At 41.3% G+C, this 24542-nt stretch overlaps 1 protein-coding gene and 1 long non-coding RNA gene across 4 annotated transcripts in view; one reads left to right on the top strand and one right to left on the bottom strand.

Annotated features, from left to right (window-relative positions):
• Positions 1-24542, bottom strand: part of LOC137224064 (uncharacterized) — a 273848-nt gene that overhangs the window by 23187 nt on the left and 226119 nt on the right. The gene's annotated exons all lie outside the window — the stretch shown is intronic.
• Positions 851-18361, top strand: DMP1 (dentin matrix acidic phosphoprotein 1). 3 transcript variants are annotated; one of them, XM_067737007.1, is made up of 7 exons: positions 851-4934; positions 5689-5796; positions 10537-10611; positions 11090-11137; positions 13627-13659; positions 13841-13888; positions 15967-18361. In XM_067737007.1, the coding sequence occupies exons 3-7, from the start codon at positions 10558-10560 to the stop codon at positions 17335-17337; spliced, it is 1554 nt and encodes a 517-aa protein (XP_067593108.1). In that variant the 5' UTR covers positions 851-4934; positions 5689-5796; positions 10537-10557; the 3' UTR covers positions 17338-18361. The 3 variants fall into 3 exon arrangements, with proteins under 3 accessions (XP_067593108.1, XP_067593107.1, XP_067593110.1); XM_067737006.1 differs by lacking the exon at positions 5689-5796; XM_067737009.1 differs by lacking the exon at positions 851-4934 and having other exon boundaries at positions 4979-5796.

The following is a 24542-nucleotide window of genomic DNA, read 5'->3' as shown; positions in this document are numbered from 1 at the left end:
TGTATGTGTCCCTGGGTCTGAAGTGGGTCGCTTGTAGAGAGCATATATATGGGTCTTGTTTTTGTATCCATTCAGCCAGTCTATCTCTTTTGGTTGGAGCATTTAATCCATTTATGTTTAAGGTAATTATCGTTATGTATGCTCCTATTACCATTTTCTTAATTGTTTTGGACTTGTTTTTGTAGGTCTTTTCCTTCTCTTGTGTTTCCTGTCTAGAGAAGTTCCTTTAGCATTTGTTGTAAAGCTGGTTTGGTGGTACTGAATTGTCTTAGCTTTTGCTTATCTGTAAAGGTTTTAATTTCTCCGTCAAATCTGGATGAGATCTTTGCTGGGTAGAGTAATCTTGGTTGTAATTTTTTCCCTTTCATCACTTTAAATATGTCCTGTCACTCCCTTCTGGCTTGCAGAGTTTATGCTGAAAGATCAACTGTTAATCTTATGGGGATTCCCTTGTACGTTATTTGTTGTTTTTCCATTGCTGCTTTTAATATTTTTTTCTTTGTATTTAATTTTTGATAGCTTGATTAATATGTGTCTTGGCATGTTTCTCCTTGGACTTATCCACTGTGGGACTCTCTGCACTTCCTGGACTTAATTGAGTATTTCCTTTCCCGTATTAGGGAAGTTTTCAAATATAATCTCTTCAAATATTTTCTCAGTCTCTTTCTTTTTCTCTTCTTCTTCTGGGAACCCTATAATTTGAATGTTGGTGTGTTTAATGTTGTCCCAGAGGTCTCTGAGACTGTCCTCAATTCTTTTCATTCTTCTTTCTTTATTCTGCTCTGTGGTAGTTATTTCCACTATTTTAACTTCCAGGCCACTTATCCGTTCTTCTGCCTTGGTTATTCTGCTACTGATTCTTTCTAGAGAATTTTTAACTTCATTTATTGTGTTGTACATCATTGTTTGCTCTTTAGTTCTCCTTGTTAAACATTTCTTGTATTTTCTCCATTTTATTTCCAAGATTTTGGATCATCTTTTCTCTCATTACTGTGATTTCTTTTCCAGGTAGACTGCCTATTTCCTCTTCATTTGTTTGGTTTGGTGGGTTTTTACCTTGCTCCTTCATCCGCTGTGTGTTTCTCTGTCTTTTCATTTTGCTTCACTTACTGTGTTTGGGGTCTCCTCTTTGCAGCCTGCAGGTTTGTAGTTCTCATTGTTTTTGGTGACTGCCCCCAGTGGCTAAGGTTGGTTCAGTGGGTTGTGTAGGCTTCCTGGTGGAGGGGACTGGTGCCTGTGTTCTGGTGGATGAGGCTGGATCTTGTCCTTCTGGCGGGGAGCACCAAGTCCGGTGGTGTGTTTTGGGGTGACTGTGACGCTATTATGATTTTAGGCAGCCTGTCTGCTAATGGGTGGGTTTTTGTCCTTGTCTTGCTAGTTGTTTGGCATAGGGTGTCCAGCACTGTAGCTTGCTGGCTGTTGAGTGGAGCTGGGTCTTAGTATTGAGTTGGAGATCTCTGGGAGAGCTTTTGCCGTTTGATATTGCATGGAGCCTGGAGGTCTCTGGTGGACCTATGTCCTGATCTTGGCTCTCCCACCTCAGAGCCTCAGGCCTGACACTCAGCCGGAGCACCAAGACCCTGTCAGCCACATGATTTGCTTTATAGAGCATGGGGGTGTGAAATTTTGTGGACATTTTAATCGTTTCGTTTTTGGAAGTCTGAGGTCTTCTGTCAGTGTTCAGTTGGTGTTCTGTAGGAATTGTTCCACATGTAGATGTATTTTTGATGTATTTGTGGGGAGGAAGGTGATCTCCACTTCTTACTCCTCTGCCATTTTGAAGGTCCGCCCCTCATTTCTTTTAAATTTAAAACATTTTCCTCCTTTTTTTTTTGCCTTCTAGTTCTCTTAAGGAATTATCTGTTGTGTTTATTCCTTCTTTTGTTCCTTTTAGTTTAGTCTTCATTTTCAAAATTTTTCTCTTCTTTCAAAATTTTCATGACTTTAATAATTTCTGAATTATTCTAATTTATATTGTTTTTCATCTACTGTGCCATTTTCATAATGTCTTTTTGCTATTTTTAAAATACAACGTCACAATTTTGATGTATTCTCAGCATGCTTTCATTGTCTATAAGGTTGTTTGTTTTCTGCTCTAATCTAAACTTCATAGCTTTTCACTGTTTTTATATGAAATTGGTTTTCCTCAACTTTTGGAAGGAGATATAGCTCAGGGTAGCTTTCACCCTCTTCTCTGGTTCTCATATTGTGTTAAAAAATATAGCAGCTTGCTTTCTAAGACTTGCTGCATCCATTTCCCTCTCCCACACTTATTTGTGCCTTCTCTACTTTACATATTCTGTGCAATTTTTATTCCACTCCCAGCAGTTTCTCCTCTACGTGGGTCTGTCCTGGAAGGCAGCTGTGGTGTCTGTTTTCAGAATTTTTAGGGGCCAGACTGCTCCAGATCCTTCAAATTTTATTATGTTCCCTTCGCACCTACCAGCAACGATTATTGACTATGTTGGTGTTTCCTGTTTGCATGTCCATCAGCTGTCCTGCTGCTTCTCTCTGCTTAGTCCTGCACAGATGATGTAGGAATTGTGGCAGTTGGTGGCTTGTCCTCAGCCACTTTGTTTGGAGTTTGTGGCTACAACCTGTCATGTAGTGTGGTAACCAATCTCTAAAATGGCCTCAACATTTCCTCTGCTCCCTATACATTCATTCTGCTCTTCACATCAAAAGATAGAGACGATTTCTCCTTCTGAATCTGAGATGGCCCTGTGGTTGATTTGGCCATTAGAATATGGAGACAGTGACATTCAGGCAGCTCTTGGACTCCAGCCACCATGTGAAAAGGCCAAGCCACAAGGAGAGGCCATGGGAGGGAGAACTAAAGTGCTCAGAATAACCATTCCAGCTCCCCAGAAACAACTATATGAGAGCGATATTGACTATTCTGTTTCATTGAGTCCCCAGAAGACTGCAGTCCTAGCTATGAGAGATAACAAAATAGTTGTTGTTTTAAGATATAAAGTAGTGAAATTTTTTTTTTTTTTTTTTTTTTTGCGGTATGCGGGCCTCTCACTGTCGTGGCCTCTCCCGTTGCGGAGCACAGGCTCCGGACGCGCAGGCTCAGCGGCCATGGCTCATGGGCCCAGCCGCTCCGCGGCATGTGGGATCTTCCATGACTGGGACACGAACCCGTGTCCCCTGCATCGGCAGGCGGACGCTCAACCACTGTGCCACCAGGGAAGCCCAGTGAAATGGTTTTTAAGGCAGCAATAGAACTAAAACATTTAGTTTTGTTGTACATGTTGTCCATGGTTTTCAGTTTTGTTATCTAGTTGCTCTGTCTGTTTTTATGTGGGAATTGGAGAGATCCTAAAACAACGTCCTGTAATACCCTTTGCCAAAACCTTCCCAGAATCCGCTCTGACATTAGATTATAAGTTTCTTCTAGGATAGACCTCAGTCAAGACCTATGAAACCAACAGGAAATGTAATTCAGAACCAGAACAGAACATAGGGAATTTACAGCTTCCGCCTATGAACTTTGGTCTGTTAATCAGCCCTGTATGAAAATAGACTCTCCTCTCCACATTTTCTGCCCCAACCGCATCGCAGTTCACAGTGAGAAAGTTAAAAACCCATGAGTTAGATGTTAGTTTCCTGGATAACGCCGGGCACCCCAATTCTCCAGAACCAGGTTGGTAGGAGCATCAATTAAAATTTCCAACAATCATAACTCTTTCAAAAAAAGTCAGAGTGAATCACGTGGGTACTGCAGGCAAGCTAATAGTCTGGCCCATTTAAAAGCCACTCATTCATTCATAAAACTGTTTATTGAGTGTTTATTATGACCCAGGCACCTAGATATTAGGACAATATACACCAGGAATTAAAGGAAACATCCCCACTCTTGAGGAAGTTAAATTCAGGTGGCTTCTGTTCTTTAAATATTTGTCCAGTGGTCTTTCTACTGTTACCTGAGCATGCTCCTTGGGAGTTGCCCACCTCATTTCCAACTCCCTACACAACTTTCAGCACACTCTCTGAAGAGTCCTGGTCAATACCATTTTATTCATTTCATTACTTTTTCAGGAATGGCAGAAAATCCCTTGGAAATTGGTTTCTCCAGATGCTGCCCAACTAGTCTTTCTTTTAATCCAATACTGATTTCAGAGTCACCAGCGTTAAAACCAAAATGTGGCAGGCAGTTGAGGGGAGTCATGAAGTGCTGGATTTAAATTATTTTCAATTAAAAATGAAAGTTACTTAGGGAGGTGCTTTAACATTTCCAATCACCACAGAATTCTGTAAGGGGCTACTTCGTTAGATTAGTAAGAATTTTGGACCTTTGTGTGTATAGGAGGGTAGGGAGATGAGAGGAAAAGGAGATGAGTAATGGAGGTTGTTAAAAGATGAAAAGGGCAAGAATGAAACCCATCTTCTCAACACCAACAATTTAGGCAAATCTAGTATTTTAGTAGGTTCTTCATGTGCAACCTGGAAATGTACATTAACAGGAAACTTTCTACCTACTCCTTGACTCTCCTTTTCCCATCCTTGTGTCTGCTGGGATCTGCAAGTGGGTGGAAGACATTGTCATTGTTTATAATGCTCATAAGCCTGCATGGATGTGAATGACATATATTTAGAAATCAAAATAAAGCTTTAGGAAGATCTTCAATTTAATTGAAACTAGTCTAGTCATTTGGGAACCACAAGAGCTTTTTAGGGAAAATCTGCTTCTGTAAGCTGGAGGAAGTGTGGGTGTACTGGAGTCCCGGTCACACCTTGTGATGTCAGTCACCCCCAGGCCGCAGCTGATTGGCTGGGAAGAGCCGAAGCAGAGTTTAAATTCCTGCACCATCAGAGAAGTGTTCAGAACGTCAACACAAGAGTGGCTTCATTGTCACAGATTTCCTCTGTGAGAACATCAGCCTGATTGTTGAGACATTTGGGGCAAAGTCTTTGTGAAACTGAAGAAGGTAAGACATTCTCATTGTTTAATTTTTTTTAATGACTTCTGCCGTGTTGTTTGGAAAATATTAAGTATGCCTACGTGTTGAGCAGCATTATGTCATGCAGAGAAAGTTGGGGAGAGCTGTGCCTTGGGTAAAAACGATTCCATTTTGTTCCAGTTGTTTATGCCACAGTAAATAATGACTTTAAAATGACAGGTTAAGTCAATAGAGACAGGTGTTCTTCTCAGTAATACTTTAATTAGATCTCTGCATGGTATTCTGAAAGGGAAATTTTACTAATTAGGAGGCAGATGGAAGGTCATTCTGAAGTTTTTCTTTAATTATCAAAACAAATACAGCTTTTACATTTAGATTTTATGGATATAGGTATGCTCATGGCCTACAAGATGTTATAAAAGAATGTAAACTAGACTGGCAGAACTTTCTAAATATGGTCCCTTAAGTTGAAAATCAGATAATGCTATTCATCCAATAGTATTCCTTATGAACTGAGTAGCTGAAAGGAGATGCTAAGACTACTGAAACAAACCATGGCTGGGATAATTATACTGCTTTTCTATTGTCTGGCTGGGTCTTCATGTTAGCATGATGCCTTGCAAACAGTCAGAGGTCAGTAAATGTTGAATATAACTGTCTTTTAAAAAACCTTTCCTAGTGTAGAAGACTTAGGCATATATATACCCCTGCCCACGTGTATTTTTATTTGCTGCATTTATTCCACTTCTTCATCTGTATCAGAAGTGTCTGTCTTCCACAGCAGAGTGGGAGCTGTGGTCATGCAATGCTTTCTGCATGACATCTAGAAGATCCCACGTGTAATAGCAACACTTCAGGCACTCCTCTTCTTCAAGAGCTATAAGTTCTGGTGAGCCATACTTTCTGTTTAACTGAGGGCCAAGTAGACTATGCTACTTCGATCTGGTTGGTTAAAATATTTAAACAAACAAACAATTTTCTATCGGGTATTAGTCCGCAAGAAATCCCCCAAATGGTGATGTGGACCAATGCGTCTCAGATGCCGTGTGTCCTCCCACATCTATCTTTAATTTGGGGACACCTAGGTGTTATTTTACTGTGGTTGAAAGCATATAACATGGGATTGATTATAACTGACCTCGAGACAATTACAATTGGAATGTTTGGAATTTTTTTTTTTTTTTTACATCTTTATTGGAGTATAATTGCTTTACAATGGTGTGTTAGTTTCTGCTTTATAACAAAGTGAACCAGCTATACATATACATATATCCCCATATCCCCTCCCTCTTGCATCTCCCTCCCTCCCACCCTCCCTATCCCACCCCTCCAGGCGGTCACAAAGCACCGAGCCGATCTCCCTGTGCTATGCGGCTGCTTCCCGCTAGCTACCTACCTTACGTTTGGTAGTGTATATATGTCCATGCCTCTCTCTCGCTTTGTCCCAGCTTACCCTTCCCCCTCCCCATATCCTCAAGGAAATTTTTATTGATTTATTTATTTGGTTTTCTGAATTCGTGATAGAATTCACGTCCTGGCCAAATTCCACTTTATTTTCGAAGAGTAATAAAGAAATAAATTCTAGCTAATGGAGGTTCTGGTTAGTTGGGTTCTGGGTAATTTTGCTTTTGTTTAGACAAGCATATTATCATTATCACACATTGTTGAATACTCAAGCACCTAGAACAGTGCCTGGCACACAGGATGTTCTCAACAGCTATTTATTGACTGCTAATAAATGGATACATTATTCATAAGTATTATTAAGGATGACAACATGAGGTCAAAAATAAGCAAACTAAGCATGATACATTGAACTTATGATTTTTCAAGTCTTTCATTTCCTTTCTTTAGCCTACCTCTTTCATCTTTGTTTACATAAAAGAAAATATATACTTTAAAAGTGAATATTGACTCTGAGGAAGGTCTGGAACAAGGTCTCTTACTTGAGAGCACAAAGAAGTTCTGGCTACACTTGAGGGTGGCCAGAGAGAGAAGGGACTGCAGTCCACTTCTCCAGACCCCAAGCAATCTGGATTTTTCAATTCCGGGAGAACAACTCATAAAGGTTGAAAAGCTCTGATACACACACTACCTTCCATACAGGTGGAACTCAAATTGAGGTTGTTGATGTCCTTTTGTTACATGTTCTCATTGTAGCATGACAGCACGTGTGATGTAGAAATGACATTTACCAATCACTGAAGAAGAACGTAGGGTTCTGGTCTCATCTTTTAGGCTTGTAGCCATTTTGCTCATTTATGACTCAGAATAGGGCTACTGCGTATCTGCTTCTACTCTTTTTGGGGTGGTAGGTAAAACGCTTATGAAAGTTTGGAGCTCTCGTTTGGAATACACTTCACACAAGTATAATTATTCTTATCAAAAATACTAATTGAGAACCTAACACGTATAGTGCTTGAGCTCTGACTTTCTGTAATGCTTGATAGCAGACTCTATTCTATGGTTGGCAACACCGGCTCTCTCGGGACCTCAGGCTGTATTTTATTTTAGTTTGCCAGACTTCCACTTGGAAAATTATGACTTTGAGTCGGGGTGCTAAATGTTATTTCTAGAAGCACGAGCGAGTTACTGCATCTTCCTTATGTTTCATAATATTACACCCCTGAGAAACTGAGCACTGGAAGCACACACTTCCTTCATAAAACACACAACATTCATTGGTGTAGAGCATTTTTTTTTTTTGTTATTTAGATAAGCGAGAAACAAAAGAAAATACAAGAGGAGAACAATATTTGTTGACTTCTTGGAACATTTGCTGGCTTTTAGAGCACCATGAGATTATCACTCTATTCAAATTTCACTTTGAAAATGAAAATGGTGAGCCACCTCATGACCTATGAAGCCAAAACCGTCGGTACACAGTTATTTTGAGAGTGTCGTATTTGGGAGAAACTTTCCTTTCCTTAAGCAATGAACCTGAGAACTTAAAAGAAAATGTTTTGATTACGGGAACTAAAGGGAAGTGTAGGGGAGGAAAAGTTTTCCTCTGTCCTCTTGGGGTCTCTGGCTGAGCCTAAGAATTAAACTGGCATAAGACAGAGGAACAGGAGAAAAGCATACACGTTTTGTTAAAATTTTTACATGTATGTGCGCACCTTCACAAGAGAATGAGGACGTGAAGAAGTGACCGGAGTGGAAGCTTTTACACCTTTTAGGCAAAGAAACAGTACATTTGTGAAGGATTGACAAGACACAGGGGCAGTAGATTGTGGAGAAGTAACCAGGAAGATCAGGTTAGTTTAACAAGATTTCTTTGCATGGACTTCCCTCAGTCTTGACTCCATCTCTGGTGATGAGAATGTCTTCCCTCCTCCTAAGAGAGGGAGGGCACATTTCACGTGGGAGATTTATCATCTCCCACTTCCGGGAAAAAGAAGGAAGATCAGAGCACCCTTCTTGCATCTGCAGTCTCTTGAGTGCCTTCAGCTCAAAATAATTTTTATGTCAAAGAGGCATATTTTGGGATGGGATATTCTGGTTCCCTTCAGAAGTAATATCTGTTTAATTAGGCTCGTTTTAGGGGCAGCTGAACATTTTCATATGTTTTCTCTGTTGATATTAGGGGAAAGATTTGAAAAAGAAATAAAAATAATATCAACACACAAGGACTGATATGAAGTATGCTAATTAGAATAAAGAAAATAACACAAAGAATAGCTGTGTTGACGAGGAATAACACTCAAGATAAAAGAGAGGCTCTATTGGACCATTTGAGCTTTATGAAGGTAGAAATGAGGAACCTTCTCAGTCTCCTTATCTTAGGATTTCTACTGTTTTCTTGAATAAATTTTAAAAATAAGATTAGGTGACTTCCTGAGCCCAATGTTTCAGTCATTATTCAGTGTATTCAGACATTATTGAGCAAGGTACTATTATTTCCTAGATCAGAGGTTAAAATCATTTGGAGCACCTTAAAAACAAACCCATGCTTGTTCCCACCCCCAGTGAACTGATTTATTACCCGTGGTGGGTTTGTGCACTGGTATTGCTTTAAATCTCCCCAGGTGATACTGATATACAACCAAGGTTGGGGATCTCTGGCTTAGATCTTTTGTCACTGGCATAGTATATATTTAACATTTAAAGACACAAATCAGCAAAAGTGAGGTCTGAAATCAGCCAGCAGGATTTTCCGCAGAGTATACGGATGTCCATCTGACCAGTCTGTTAGGACAGCCCCAGGGCTTACGAGTGCAGGGCAAATTATTTTCCTTTTAAATCATTTCAATAACTTTTTACATTAGCATCTAGGACATCTATTTTTAGATATAGAACAAATTGTTTTCCAAACCACCAGTTCTTGAAGTGTGAAATGAAGCCACCCTCCAGGAAAATACAGTTTGATTTGGCAGGTTTCTCTCAGTGTGATTCACAAGTGTATCCCAAACCTCTAATCTTCTCTGAATCCTTCAGTATTGTGAATGACACTTTAAAAAATTAGCATAATCATGTATAATGTATGACTAAAAGTAGCACAGAGGATATTAAATGCTTTCTGGAGCTGTAATATGAAGCCTGCCATAGTGCATCCCTTGAAGATGAAGAAAAAATGCAAAACCAAGCTATTTTGTCTAGACGTTATTATGTGGTTATAAATGTGAATGAGGAGCCCTGTGTGTGTGTGTGAAGACAAATGCCCACCACCTATCAATGGTATCAATGGTATGAATGTTATCAATAAATGTAGTTTTTTGGTCGGAAGATATTTGCCAGTCCATTCTGCCACATTAGATAGCTAGTGGGAAGCAGCCGCATAGCACTGGGAGATCAGCTCGGTGCTTTGTGACCACCTAGAGGTGGTGGGATAGGGAAGGTGGGAGGGAGACGCAAGAGGGAGGGGATATGGGGATATATGTATAGCTGATTCACTTTGTTATAAAGCAGAAACTAACACACCACTGTAAAGCAATTATACTCCAATAAAGATGTTAAAAAGAAAAAAAGTGAATGGTCAGAAATTTCTCTATTGCTTTTTCTTAACTTTTCCTCCATTTGTCATAGTTTATGTGTTAGTGAAGAAGTGTTTACAGAGCTCCTCATTGAAAAGTTTTCAATTTATCTCTTCGGAGTGAGGTTTTTTAAAAACAGCTTTATTGAGATATAATTCACACATCGTATACCTCACCCATTTGAAGTATACCGTTCAATGGTTTTTCATACATTCACAAGAGTTATTCCACCTTCACCAAAGTCAGCTTTAGAACATTTTCATTATGTTCAAAATTCACCCCTTAGTTGTCACCCCAACAGCTCATCTCCTCCAGCCCGAGGCAAACACTTACTTTCTGTCTCTATAGATTTGCCTATTGTGGATTTTTCATATGAATGGAATCATACAATATGTGGTCTTTTGTGTCTGGCTTCTTTCATTCAGTATAATGTTTGCAAGGTTCCTCTACTTTGTAGCATGTATCAGCACTCCATTCCTTTTCATGGCTGAATAATATTCCACTGTATGGATAGAGTGCATTTTGTTTATCCATTCTTCAGTTGATGGACATTTGGATGAGTTTATTATTTTTTTTAATAGAAAGAAGGTGTTAAAAAGTTGAAGGTTCTATGTTTCTTGAGGGTGGAGAAAAGCATCTTCTGTCTTTCATCACAGGTAGAGGTGACATACCCAGCAATGAGGACCAGCATCCTGCTTATGTTCTTGTGGGGATTGTCCTGTGCTCTCCCAGTAAGTATCAGGGTAGGGATGCATGGAAAAAAAAACTGTTTATACCTAAAACTGCACAAATTGCATTGGCTATAAGCCAAAGTGGCTGTGTATGTTCCAGTCAGATGAAAATGTAGCTTATTAGGAAGCTCTTTTCTTTAAAATATCATCCGAATAATTCCTTGTTCTGTTCACTTGCCGTTCGTATAGTTAGGCTGCTCATGTTTCTTCCTCGTAAGAGTGGTTCTCAAAGCGTCATCCCCCAGACCAGTAGCACCAACTAAGACCTTGTTAGAAATGTAAGTTCCTAGGTCCTCCATCAGACCTACTAAACCAGACTCTCCAGGGATAGGGCACAGCTATCTGTGTTTTAACAAGGCCTCCCGGTGATTCTGATGCGTGCTAAAATTTGACTAATATTCCTCCTAAGTATGTGAAGTGCTAATAGCTGCTGCTTTGGAAATTTCTGTGGGCCGACCACTTGTGCTGAATTTTCTAGGTAGCCAGGTATCAAAATACTGAATCTAAGAGCTCTGAAGAATGGAAGGTGAGTAGAAAAGATTTTTTTGAAATATTTTTATTTTAATATGTTATTAGTATAACCAAGATGGCTTCACTGCAAATGTTGAAACTACTACTGACTTAATGAACACATGAATAACCTAAGATATAGGGAGTAAGGGCTATAATTTCTAGTTCTTATAAGAAAATGTAGTTCATATAATGCTTCAACTCCAACTTAATAGTATAATTTGGTGAGGAAGCATTTTCTCCTTTAGCATTATTTTTGTGATTGGTCTTATAGTAGCGCAAGGGGATGGATGACAGTGAACCAAGATTGTCCTTGAAGGATTCGGGCTAGAAGTCTGTTTTATCAGATGTCTGGTAGGCAGGAGGTTAGGAGATCAAGTCCCGGAAGGTGAGAAGAGAAAGAAGAATGAGAGAATGCTAGGGTCTTCGGAATGATAGCTAATGTTTATTGAGTGTTGGCTCCGAATAACCCAATCGTTATTAACTCTCAGTAGTTCAACAACCACTGCCAGACACGGTTCTGTGCGTTTCACATGTATTAACTTTCTCAATCTTCACAGCACCCCTAGTGAATTAGGTGTTGTATTTTCTGTGTTGAGACGCAGAGAGTAACCTAGTCTCTCCAGGTTATGTGGTTAATTACTGTTAGAGCCAGACTTTGAACCCAGGTCGCTCTGACTCCAGAATTCATATTCTTTGCTGGGGTGTTACATCCCTCGAAGGGGCCAGGTCTAGGAAGTCAGTAGATTTTCAAGATTGGAACTACAATTGTCACTCCGTATCTGCAGGGAATTAGTTCCAGGACCCCCTCGGTTACCAAGATCCATGGATGCCCAAGACCCTTATATAAAATGATGTAGTATTTGCACGTAACCTGCATACATCCTCATGTGTACTTCAAATCATCTCTATATTGCTTATAATACCTAATACAATGTAAATATTTGCTGGAGTGCAGCAAATACAAGTTTTGCCTTTTGGAAACTTCTGGAGCATTCTTTCTTTCTTTCTTTCTTCCTTTTCTCAAAAATATTTTTGATCTGAGCTTGGCTGGATCCGTGGTTGTGGAACCCATGGATATGAAGGGCTGACTCTAGGAGGAAGGGTTAAAATCTCAACCTAAATCAGAATGTTTTTTCATTACCTTGTTTCCTGCTGGCTTTTAGGTATGACACAGCTAGGGCACAATGATATTAGTGATGGCCAGATAATGTCAGAGGCCTGAGATGGGGTCCTGCCGCTGCTTGAGGCTGGAATAGATATTGCAGGATTTCTTACATGAACTTTCATCAGGAATATCTTTAGGCTGGTTTATTTAAAAGCAGCTGCTGTGGATCCCTTCTTTCATTCAGCCTGAGTTCCCCAAACACACTGTGTTCTCAAGTCTAGCCTTGGCAGGAGAAAAATACCAGTGTCTCACTCCCTTCCATTCCTAATTCCAGATGCTAAGTGACTGGGGTAGAGTCTGCCATGGTGCCTGCTGCAGTGTCACAGGGCAAAGACTTTAAGTGATGATAGGTCCTTCCTCTAGGAGCTATCCCAGCCCAGCATTGCTGAGAGGCTTGTTGAAGACATGCTGACAGCAGCTACTCTCTGCTCCACTGGGTCTTCATACCCATTGCTTAGTGGCTTTGAGCCACATGGGATTTGGAATTTGGTCATGTTCAAGGCGAGGGGGAGAGTAGATGGGGAGAGGGCACCAGAGGTGGTACAGGCATTCTTAGAGTTCTTATCAGATTAAAGAAAGTGAAATAAATCAGAACTATGACTAAGTTTCAGATTTAGCATGTGTTATTTTGGTGATCTTACGTGACTCAAGAAAGGTTTAATGGCTTTTTCAATTCAGTTTTGTCCGCTATTGAATTTTATAAAGTAGATGTTCTCAAAATGGATCACTTCTTCAGCTTATATCATATTGAATACTTTTCAAGATGCTTCCATAGGCATTAGCCAATTTCATCCTCACAGCAACCATGTACAATAAGCACAGTGGTGGTTAATATTCTTAATTTACAAATAAGAAACTGACATCAGATAGGTGAAGTGAATTGTGCAAATTCACGTAGAGTGACCAACCGTCGCAGTTTACCTGAGACTAGATGTTTCCTGGAACACATGAATTTCAGCGCTAGCATCAAGACAGTTTTCAGGGCTAAAACCCAAGCCAAGGAGCTAACTGAGACTTAAATCTGGGTTTGTGAGTTCCAGCGCTGTTTCTCCTCTCTTACATTTCCTCTAGGTTGTATATTTTTCTTCAAAGAAGTTGTATTTTTGTCTAAGTGTTGGAAATACAAAAATCTTCTAGGTTTTTTATATCACAAGGTCTTTTCAGGCCACGGGTCATCTGACATTCATTGTTTAGCCATTTCATTATAAAATAGCATTAATATTCATGTGAATACAAAATAGATATCAATATACTAAAAAACCTAAAATTATCCTACATGTTTTCAATGATATGATCCATCTGTGAAAGAGTAACTTGTCTTCCTTCCTTTTTTACAGGGTCTTTTGGCTCAGACACCAACACCACCTTTGGTAACTATCTCATTGATTTTTTATCATAAACATCTCACGAAATCACTTTCACACTCTTATCATCATCTCAGGCCGTTTGGAAAGTAGTAAATCCAAACCACAAGCGATGGATGTGTGTCCTATTTTTATCTTTATTCATCAATTACGAACATGAAAAATAAACATTTCTTTTTCTTTTTAGGAGAGAAGTGAGTCATCAGAAGAAAGTAAAGTTAGCTCAAAGGAACAGGTAATTAAACAAACCTTTCTTAACTTTCCAGGCTACTTAGGAATCAAAGGAAATGATGTTATATTAAATTACCTAGTGACCGTTCTAAATATAATATTTTCTAACCTTTGGTTATGCTGGCTAAATCGCCCCATAAAATAGGAAGGGAAAAATGAGTGGGAGAATTCAGAGGTAGACATGCCCTTCATTCCATATTTATCACTGGGGCCAGATGATAGACATGTGGCCCTAAATGTCCCTCTAGTTAAAGAGAACACACACACACACACGCACACGCACACACACACACACACACACACACAGTCGTAGACTCTGGAAGACGAGGAATAGCTCACTCATAAATCTCAAATGTTGGTTTCACAATTGGAGCAGTTCAGATCGGGCAAACAGTTCTGGTTAATGTGAGATGCCTGCTGGGCCTGGAGACCACCTCTGGGCCCGGAATCCTGTTGGAGGAGAGAATAGGAGCGCCCTGAGGAACCTTTAAGGAGACAGCTGCTTTAGTAATGACATCTTTAAAATAGTCTCATCTGTGGCCCTGGGAGAGAGAAAAGCTGACTTAGCTTATATCACTTTCATAGAAAACTTGGTAGCTTCCTTCTTCTTATCCTCTTTCCCGTCCCCACCTTCCCTCTCCCTTCCCCACTCTTCTGTCCTATCATTTTGACCAATCTCAACCCTGAGGGGTTCCAGACATTCTAGGAACCAGGTTTCTCCCTGAAACTTTGACCCATGTTGCATTCGATACTCAATCAGTTGGAAAATGAATTTAGGCTTTTTACCACTATTTACTAAAGATTGTCAGAGGAACATTTTACAGATTTATAAGTGTAGAATTGGGAAAATGCTCTTTTCTGGGGACGTTGTGATGTATTGCCTCAGTGTTCTCTGGGCTCTCAGAGGATGATAGCATCTTGGGAGGGGTACAGTATGTGCCTATCGAGGTTAGGAAAACTAAATAGATGCTCAGTTCCAATGGATCAGTGTACACCCTAGCGATGGGAAGAGGTGTCATCACCCGGTAGTACTGACTGGAAACTCAGACACTGATGAGTAGGGACATGTGGGAAAAAAAAAAGAAGTTGGCAAGAATGTTCTGTCATAGGATATGGTAGAGAGAGCAGATTTTTCCAGAGCGTGATGAATGAAGATTCACTATCCTTCCTTATCTGAGAAGAGCATCCAATGGTTTTACTTCTGGGGATCACCTCTCTGAGCTCACACTTGGAACTAAGCTGCCTTGGTGGTCACACTAGCTACAGTTCCTCAGCTAAGCCTTCCACAGGCAACTCTGTGCCTGTGCAAATGAGTTACAAACATGGTTTTGGTGAGATTTATACCTTACTACAATATTATACTTTCATTTTAGCTAAAGGTTTCATCTGCCTGCCCTAATACATTTTTCCCCCCAGAGTTGATTAGAAAAAAAAACTTGAGTCATTTTAAAAATCACCCAATATTTTAAAAAAACTGTGTTTTAAACCAAACAACTTGGTGAGTGAGTATTATAAACCAATTCTTTTTTTTTTTTTCTTTTTCTTTTTTTGCGGTACGCGGGCCTCTCACTGTTGTGGCCTCTCCCGTTGTGGAGCACAGGCTCCGGAGGCGCAGGCCCAGCGGCCATGGCTCACGGGCCCAGCCACTCTGCGGCACATGGGATCTTCCTGGACCGGGGCACGAACCCATGTCCCCTGCATCGGCAGGCGGACTCTCCACCACTGCGCCACCAGGGAAGCCAAACCAATTCTTTAATTTACAAAAAATTCTCTGAAAGTATCCTTTAAAGACTCACACTTAAATATTGAGTTCCATAAATGTGATTTCTATAAAACTTTTTGAGAAAATGTTTGCAGCATTAAGTGAACTGTGCCTATGTAAAATGGAACGACTTGACTTTCAACTGTTCTTCCTTCCTTTTTAACCCCTGGTTGAAACATTATTGAGCCGTAAAATTGGCTCAATGGCTCTGATGAGGGACATAGGAAGAAGAAAGCAAACAGAGCCTAGATGGGCCTTAAATAACACCCTTGAGAGCAGCTCCTGGGGTCCTAACCATGTCTGTTAACCCCAAACTCCAGGTAAATGAAGACCCCAGTGACAGCACTGAATCAGAGGAGGGCCTGGGCCTTGATGATCCGCAATCCATTCATAGACCAGCTGGTGGCCTTTCTAGGAGCGGAGGAAAAGAAGGAGATGATAAAGATGATGATGAAGACGAGAGCGGAGATGACACCTCAGCTGATGATGACAATGGCCCAGGACCCGAAGAGAGGCGAGGAGGGAACTCCAGACTCGGAAGCGGTGAGGACCCCACTGACAGCACACAGTCCACGGAGGATGGTGTCCCACGGGGGGAAGACAGTGCTCAAGACACCACCAGTGAGAGCAGGGACTTTGCCAGTGAGGACGAGGGGCACAGCAGGCCTGAGGGACGTGACTCCACTCCAGGCAGCGAGAGTGCAGAGCAGTGGGTGGGAGGCGACAGTGAGGGAGTCGGTAGCCACGGGGACGGCTCTGAGTTTGATGATGAAGGAATGCAGAGTGAGGACCCCAACACCTTCAGGAGCGAGAGAAGCAATTCCAGAATAAGCAGGGCCAGCATCAAGTCAAAAGATTCGAAAGGGAGCAATGGGCAAGCAAGGACTCAGGGTTCCGGTGAAAGCCCGTCAGTGGGGTATCCCAGTAGGAAATTTTTCAGAATGTCTCGCATCTCGGAGGAAGATGGCAGAGGTGAGCTTCATGATAGCAACACCATGGAAGAAAGCAAGAGTGACTCCACAGACTACCCCGACTCCAAAGAAGCTGGTCTCAGCCCATCCAGGGAACACAGCAAGAGTGAATCTCAACGAGAGAGCGAGGAGGGTCAGTCCCCAGAAGACAGTCAGGACGTCCAAGACTCCAGCAGTGAGTCCAGTGAAGAGGGTGACCTGTCTTCTCAAGAAAGCAGTAGTGAATCTCAGGAAGAGGTCGTGCGTGAGTCCAGGGGTGACAACCCCAATAACGTTACCAGTCACTCAGAAGATCAGGACTCCAGTGACTCCAGTGATGAGGACAGCTCGGATAAACCCTCCAGTTCAGAGAGCAGATCCAGAGAGGGGCAAACCGACAGCGAATCCAGTGAGAGCCTCAGATCCTCGGAGGAAAGCCCGGAGTCCACCGAAGAGGAGAACAGTTCCAGCCAGGAGGAGCCCTGGTCTCCCAGCGCCTCGACAGAGAGCCAGAGCCGGGAAAGCCAGGAGGACAGCCCGTCTGAGGAGGAGCAGAGCAGCGATTCCCAGGACAGCAGCAAATCAGAAGAAGAGAGCGACTCAACTGAGAGCACATCAAGCAGCGAGGAAGACATCCAGTCCAGAAACACCGAGATAGAAAGCAGAAGGTTGACAGTCGATGCTTATCACAACAAACCCATCGGAGATCAGGACGACAATGACTGCCAAGACGGCTACTAGCACGGGCGTTCCTGAGTGCCTCTCACAGAGACGTGTCTTGGGGGTTGGAGACTAGGGAAATCATGAGAACTGTAATTTATTGATGTTTGTATCAGAAGAATAACCAGAGACCATTCCTTTATGAAAGGAAATACTGGACCTTATACTTCTTTCTAGGATGTCACCAAACCATAGAGGTTTCAATAATGGGGAATTTCACTAGAATACCCTCAATGAGACCTGACGCAAGGAAAGATGTGCATTATAGCTTCACAGCTGAAATAGTTCCTAACTCGTTAACCTAACACACAGTTACTGAGATTCTGTTAGGTACCAGGCACTGTGCCAGGTGCTGGGGATATAAAGAAGTTAAGACTTATTTCTTGCTCCTGAGGAGCTTATGGAGGGATAAATAAAGCGAAAGAGGGATACGTATGACAAAAGCAAGAATTACTACTATCCAATGAGGTGAGTCCTATAACACAGGTGTGCACAGAACACATGGGAGCACAGAGCGGGGACCAACTTTGCCTTAGAGAATCGGAGAAGGCTTCACAGCAGAAAAGACACTGGACTTGGAGCATTGCATAGGATTTCTCCATTTAAGAAAAGACAGTTCTATTTATTCTTGGTACGGGCAATAGAAAATCCTGTATGAATAAATATTTAGTTTGTGAAAGCACTTTCAAATTATGGCATGGTGAGGTGTTTTGGATAAGCAAAACTTTTTTTTCAATTAATTTATACTTTTCAATGTTTTTTGTGGTGCTCCAGTGAGCATCACCTCCCTGCCCACTGGTGATGATATGGAGGAATGGTTTGGGAAGAGTGGAAAAAGAAAATTCCTCTTTAAATAGACAACTTTCAGCTTACTTTTTTCTAAGACCAGTCTATGTGCAATGTTAGAAAAACTGTTCTCAGAGTCCTTTGCCTGGGTCGCACATAGCAAAATTGTGTGTATAGAATTCAACTGATTTTTGCCAAATACCCTTTGAAATGTTACCTCAACATAAAATATTTGTTTTGTAATAAAGATAATAATATCCAGAAGAAGTATGTGCTTATTTTTTATAGTGATGTCAATTTTTAGGATATATTTATATGAAACAACTCTTCCTTTAACACACTGCAAAATAGTCTATTAGCTTTCTCCCATTAAAACAAAAGATTTTCTTAAATTATTTCCTGAAAATTTAATTTTATTTATACTTCAGGCAGCATTTTGATAAAGTTACTTTGCGTGTTGCTTATGCTATTTCACTAAATATACCTGTTATAGATAAGGTTAAAAAAAGGAAGCAAACTCTCAGCTTTTGTATAAGGCCATGTGGAAAGTTCACGGTGTTTGGGTTTAACATTAGTTCTTCCTGGTCTCTCTGACAGTCATAAGTGTAAACTCTGGAAACTACAGAGATACACATTCCTCACAGTGTATTTCTTTGAAGGAAACTACCTCACCTCAGCACTTCCACTTTTCAAATGTGTTTTCACACACACTGCCACTAGAGCAAATCAAAATCCCCCTACAAATTCATTCAGAGAATCAAGAAAACTTCCTAACCTTCAGTCTGACCCTTCCTATCCTTCACATAGCTCTGTTCCCTCATAATGTCAAAGCTATGGTCTCTTGCAGAGATAAAATATATATAGTTCTCTAAGCCTCTCCCTTCAGATTTTAATTCAGTAGATCTGGAGTGAACCCCAAGTTCTGTATTTTAAAAAGGATCCCAGGAGATTCTGAAGTAGCCCATCTGCACACCTACATTTGGGTTCTCTGACTCTCTGGATTACTTACCTGGCTTTATTAACCCACAGATTCCTACCAACCTACAGCGTCTTCAGAGGAGAACTGCCCTTGCACAGACCTCCTGGTTGCTTGAGACATAGGTGACCAGGTTCTAGCCACTCCAATGGCCCGCCTCACCACAGGTGATGGTGTGGGATGAGCGCCCAACCCAAGGGAAGTCGGCCAGCAGCCTCAGAGGAGGCGTGTTGCAAAGGCTCTGCCTGAACAATGATGGTGGCTTGGGGTCTAATCTGATTTTCCCTCTCTGTAAATTTGGATATTTAGGGAGAGAGATGTCAGAATGATCTGAACAAAAACAGACGGGAAAATACAGAGAAGCAGGAATAAGGAGAAAGCTTAAGTCCATTAATGGTGGAGCACAAAACTGAAAATGATTGAACTCCTGATGCTGGGGGGAAAGATCGTAACCCTCTTGCTCTCATGCTCTCATGCTTGCTCTCATGCTTGGATCCTGACTCTCCTATTGCCTATCAGGCCTTCTTGGATGCCTCTTAATTGCCACCTGTATCCTTACAATACACCCACCTTTCTGACATCTTTTCTCCTTGCCACCAAAAATCCTAATGAAATCAAACTCATGAACTTAGGTCATATAACTTCGGAACACTGGCTAACTTAACAGCTAAGTGGAGGAAGTACTGGACGACATAGGTGGACCTTGGAGAGTGAAAAAGAAAACAGGGGAGAAGCACATTCCAGGCCGAGGGAACAGAGGAGTAGATGTATGGAATTGTTTGTGGCGCATTAAGGTATGATGTTCAAAATCTGGTGTTACCAAAGCATTTGGAAGAGAGGAAGAGGGAAGGGAAGTGATAAGAGAAGAGACTGGAAAGGCAGATCGCGATCTAAAGTGAAGGCCTCTGAGTGCCAAATTAAGGAGAATAAACTTCATTTTTACGGAGTGCCTTTCTGGCACCAGGATTTCATGTATTATATATCATACATATCACAAACATCTTTCATGGATATTACAAACTCTCTACCCCTTAAAAAATATATAAAAAATAAAGAAGAGCAAATGAGGCCCAGAAAAGCTAAGTTAATTATTCTAGTTTAAAATCCAAGAAAGGACAGAGCCTGCTTCCATTACAGTTTGATGATGAACCACTGAAAGTTTCAAGCAGTGGAGTAAGATTCATGAGTATACGATTATGGCCTTATCTGCTTGAAATATAAGTAAAGGAAATGCTATATTCTCTGCTTGTTCTCAGCATGGAAAGAACCCAAGAGCCTCTCAGTCATTTTCCGATGGCTTATTTTCCTAGACCTGCCCCTTTCAGTGGAGAAATTCATTCTTATTTCGCACAAAGTTTCCCATGTAGATCTATGTCACAGTGAAGATTACTACTGAAGATTTTGTACAAGGAAATATCATAGTGATGCTGGAGAAGCTAGCAATATTTTGTCCAAAAAAAGGAAGCTTATACTGAAGTCTTTAGGAAACATGGCTTCATATGCAGGAGAACTCATTCAGCCTGGAAGCCACTGATTCTACTACAAAGCATTAGACACTGTGGCTTGTACTGCTGACCCCGCTGGTAATAACTCCGGAGGCTGCCGGTAACACTGGTACTATTACAATAACCCTGGTCCTGCTGATCCCAGCTGTCGCTGCTGCCAGAGACCCTTCTCCACGGACCCTGCTGGGTTATATCACTAGCTTTCCATTCCAAGTTTGTAGCAGATGCATAAACCTGTCAGAGCCTATACTAAGTGCCCATGCAATAGTTACAGGGGGCCCTGGAGAGAAAGTATCTTGCATTTTCAGTTTCAATATCACAAGGTGAATTTTGTCTCTCATCCAAACGTATAAGGAGGTAATATATGTAAGAAGGTGCTTCAGATGCTGCGTGCGCAAAAATTGAAAAACATCCCGCTGATGGGGAGAAGGTCCGTGTCCGTGCCAAAAGGAGGAGAGGCATTAATGTCATGAGAATGACCAAGTCAACCACCAAGGCTCTGGTTGTGATTCATGTTGCTGAAGATGGGCGAAGTAACACTAATACCAAGGGGAATGCGTGGACCACCAAGGAATTCTTTTTTTTTTTTAATTAACAATTATTTTATTTGTTTACTTTCACCTATGCCAGCACACCAAGGAGTTCTTACGGGGAGCAAAGGAGCTTTGAAATACAAGAGAACGAACATCATAGAGCATCACTGTGCCCCAGGTCCTGTGCCAGGTGTCCGCCTTGGGCCAGAGCTCCAGGAATTCCATTGGTGGGTCCCAGAGAGAGGGATGAGTGATTTCATCTAGACTTTCCCAGGCTTCTGTGGAAGACAGAATCAAGACACTCTGAAACTGGGCTTCATGCGGGAAGGTGTTTCTAACGCCCCTAAAATTAGTTGCTAAATCGTTGATATATTTGAGCAGAGGATCCACGATTTTCATCAGATTCTCAAAGGAGTCCATGACTAGGCTGCCAGAGTCTATTCAATTAAATAAAAGAAATAACACTGACAGTCATATAAGATCTGTCTGAACATTGTTCTGTGGAACTACCGTGTTCTGGAAAAGCCCAGGTCAGTGCTGAGGAACCGTGTTGAGGGGATTAGCATGATTCATATTACATACATCACGTGCTGTGCATCCCTTGCATATCATAGCTAAAGCTCGTATAAAGGAAGATAGTATATCATAAACTATCTTTCTGATCAAATGAATACAAATTCTAAACTTCTTAAATGTTGATATAGGACACATAATGAAAATAAATTTTCTCAAAGTAAACTTTTAAACCATATAGTTCCTTTGCATTCCAAGTATATTTAGATTCTGGACTGGATGTAGATGGTGTAGAAATTGAGATTTACCCCCAATATCCATTTTCCTCTTCTTTGTATTAGTGATAAAAATCTTTGGTTTTCAGTTGAGCACGTGGCTGCCGAGATGGAGACTCCATTTCCCAAACTTCCCTGCAGCGGGGCACGCACATGTGGCTAAGTTCTGGCCAACAGCATGTGAGCAGAAGTGATGCTCTTGGCCTCTTTCCTTTCCTCTCCTCTGTCCCCATTGGCTAGAAATTGGCAACTTTAGAAATAGTTTCCTTTACCAAAAGGTACCCTCCTCCTCGTTGTTTCATGAGAGAGAAATAAACTTCAATATTGCTTAATCCACCGTATTTTGGAATTTCCACATTACAGCAGCTTAATCTACATTAATATATGTATATATTCAGAGACTATATAATTTAGAGTTCTCACCAGAAACACTGAGTTAGCTCTCCTTTATTTTATTTTACTTTTAAAAAGATCCATACTTTTGACCAGATTTAATAGCTTTATTTATTTATTTATTTTTGGCAGTGTTGGGTCTTCCTTGCTGCACACGGGCTTTCTCTAGTTGCGGCGAGCGGGGGCTACTCTTCGTTGCGGTGCGCAGGCTTCTCACGGTGGTCGCTTCTCTTGTTGCGGAGCACAGGCTCCAGGCGCACGGGCTTCAGTAGTTGTGGTGCGTGCGGACTCAGTAGTTGTGGCTCGCGGGGTCTAGAGCGCAGGCTCAGTAGTTGTGGCACACGGGCTTAGTTGCTCCATGGAATGTGAGATCTTCCCGGACCAGGGCTCGAACCGGTGTCCCCTGCTTTGGCAGGCAGATTCTTAACCACTGCGCCACCAGGGAAGTCTCACTTTCCTTTATTTAATAATTGAAGAAAACATGTTCTCCAACTGTGCTCTCAGAATATCGTTATGCATCCTCAGTAGGTTTTAGTGTTAGTTAGATTAGATTAACTTTTAGACTGTGAATTTACTGTTAAAGTGAATGGAATATTTAGCTTTTGAAAATATGGGTAATGAAGAGAATGTCCCAGTATATAACCTATTCTTTGGGAATAAATAGAAATTTTATCATTTCACGAAACTGCTAGGTACCATTTGGTAAATTTCTACATCTAGGACTGAAATTATTGGTCAGAATTTCAAGTTGAGACATTGATTACTCAAGTGCAATTTGCAAATCTGGCTGTTATTAATGAATATAATGAAAATGAGGTAAGGCTGTAAACTTGCTTCTATTCCATTGTACACTGTCTAATAGCACTGGTTCTCAGCCCTGGTGCACGTCACCTGAGGAGTTTTTTTTTTTTTTTAAGTCTTTACCCAGGCTCCACCCCAGAGAATCCTATTTAATTGGTCTGGGATTAGGCTTCAGCACTGGTATTTTTTTAAAGTCTTCAGCAGTTCCAAAGCATAGCCAGCATTGAGAACTCTGATATAATATAGTGGTTAATTCTGCAAACGTTTGGCCACTCTTTGGTCCCAGGCATAGGTCTCATTTTGGAAGGAAAACACTAATCAAATTCCGACCCTATTTAATATGATGAGTTGAATGCTTATGTCAATTACACAGGCTTGTCTGCTTCCTCTACCAGCACATAAATGGACCCAACATTTGAGTGACTAGAGCATTTAGCTCTCATCAGCTCCCGGACAGTGACTAGTTAAGACGTAATCAGTCATCAGAAAAAATGTAAGGCTCTTTTTGCTTTTTGGTAAACTGCCCACCCCAAGGCCATTCAGAGCGTAGGATCTCTGAGGTTTACTCTAGTTGGCTTTCTATCAGCATCTGAATTGTCATCAAAATAAATCTTACTTAAGCTCGTGAATGGTTTCCCTCTGTCCTTGCACCACGGTACCACAGATGGAAGAGATTATAGCAGGAGAAACATCTACAGACTGTAGGTCTCACGGTCAGACACACAAAACAGCCTGGCTTTCCCTTTTCTTTGGTACAGATCATGACTATTATTTTAAGCAACTGAATATAAATGTAGTGTTTGGTTAGAGACCTTATTGTGTAACTGATATGAAAGAGACCATTAGAGACCATTACCATCCTTTCACATAACACAGGTCATTCTTTATGAATTGTACATCTAGCAGATTGTCTGGAAGTCCCCCATGGGGAGGAAGGGAACTAGCAGAAGGGAGGGTTCAGGAAGTCTGTCTGGGACGTTGTCGCTGGGACCACATCCACACTCCACCCCACATAGAACTTCAAAGCTGTCTCGTCTCCTTCCTGGAGTGGGTGATTCCCTACTCCCACCCTATTCCCCCACTCCCACTGTCAATACAAGTTATGGCAATAAATAGGGAGCTTACATAGGTAGAGAAAGGACAAACTCTGCTATGCTTTAAAATGGTGACAATATTACTAAGAGAAAGGTTTTCTTTTGTCCTTTAGATGTTTCCACTCTGAGGATGGACCTCAAAGTACACTGTCCTTTATCCTGCTTTATTCAGAACTTAAAGGATGTGAATTACTCTCCCTACTTGTCTCTGTTCCAGCTTCACTAAGGGGGAAATTTGAAGGAGTCAAATGACTCCAGGGGATGAAAAAGGACTAAAATTATGAGGAGGTAAAAGGAGAGGAGAAAGAGGAAGACAGAGAAGGGAGACCAGAGAGAAGGGACCCCCTTAT

This window comes from Pseudorca crassidens, chromosome 4 (assembly GCF_039906515.1).
Source record: "Pseudorca crassidens isolate mPseCra1 chromosome 4, mPseCra1.hap1, whole genome shotgun sequence".
Lineage (NCBI taxonomy): Eukaryota > Metazoa > Chordata > Mammalia > Artiodactyla > Delphinidae > Pseudorca > Pseudorca crassidens.
Note: the sequence above shows the minus strand (reverse complement) of the source record. Positions and strands in the feature narration are given on the sequence as shown.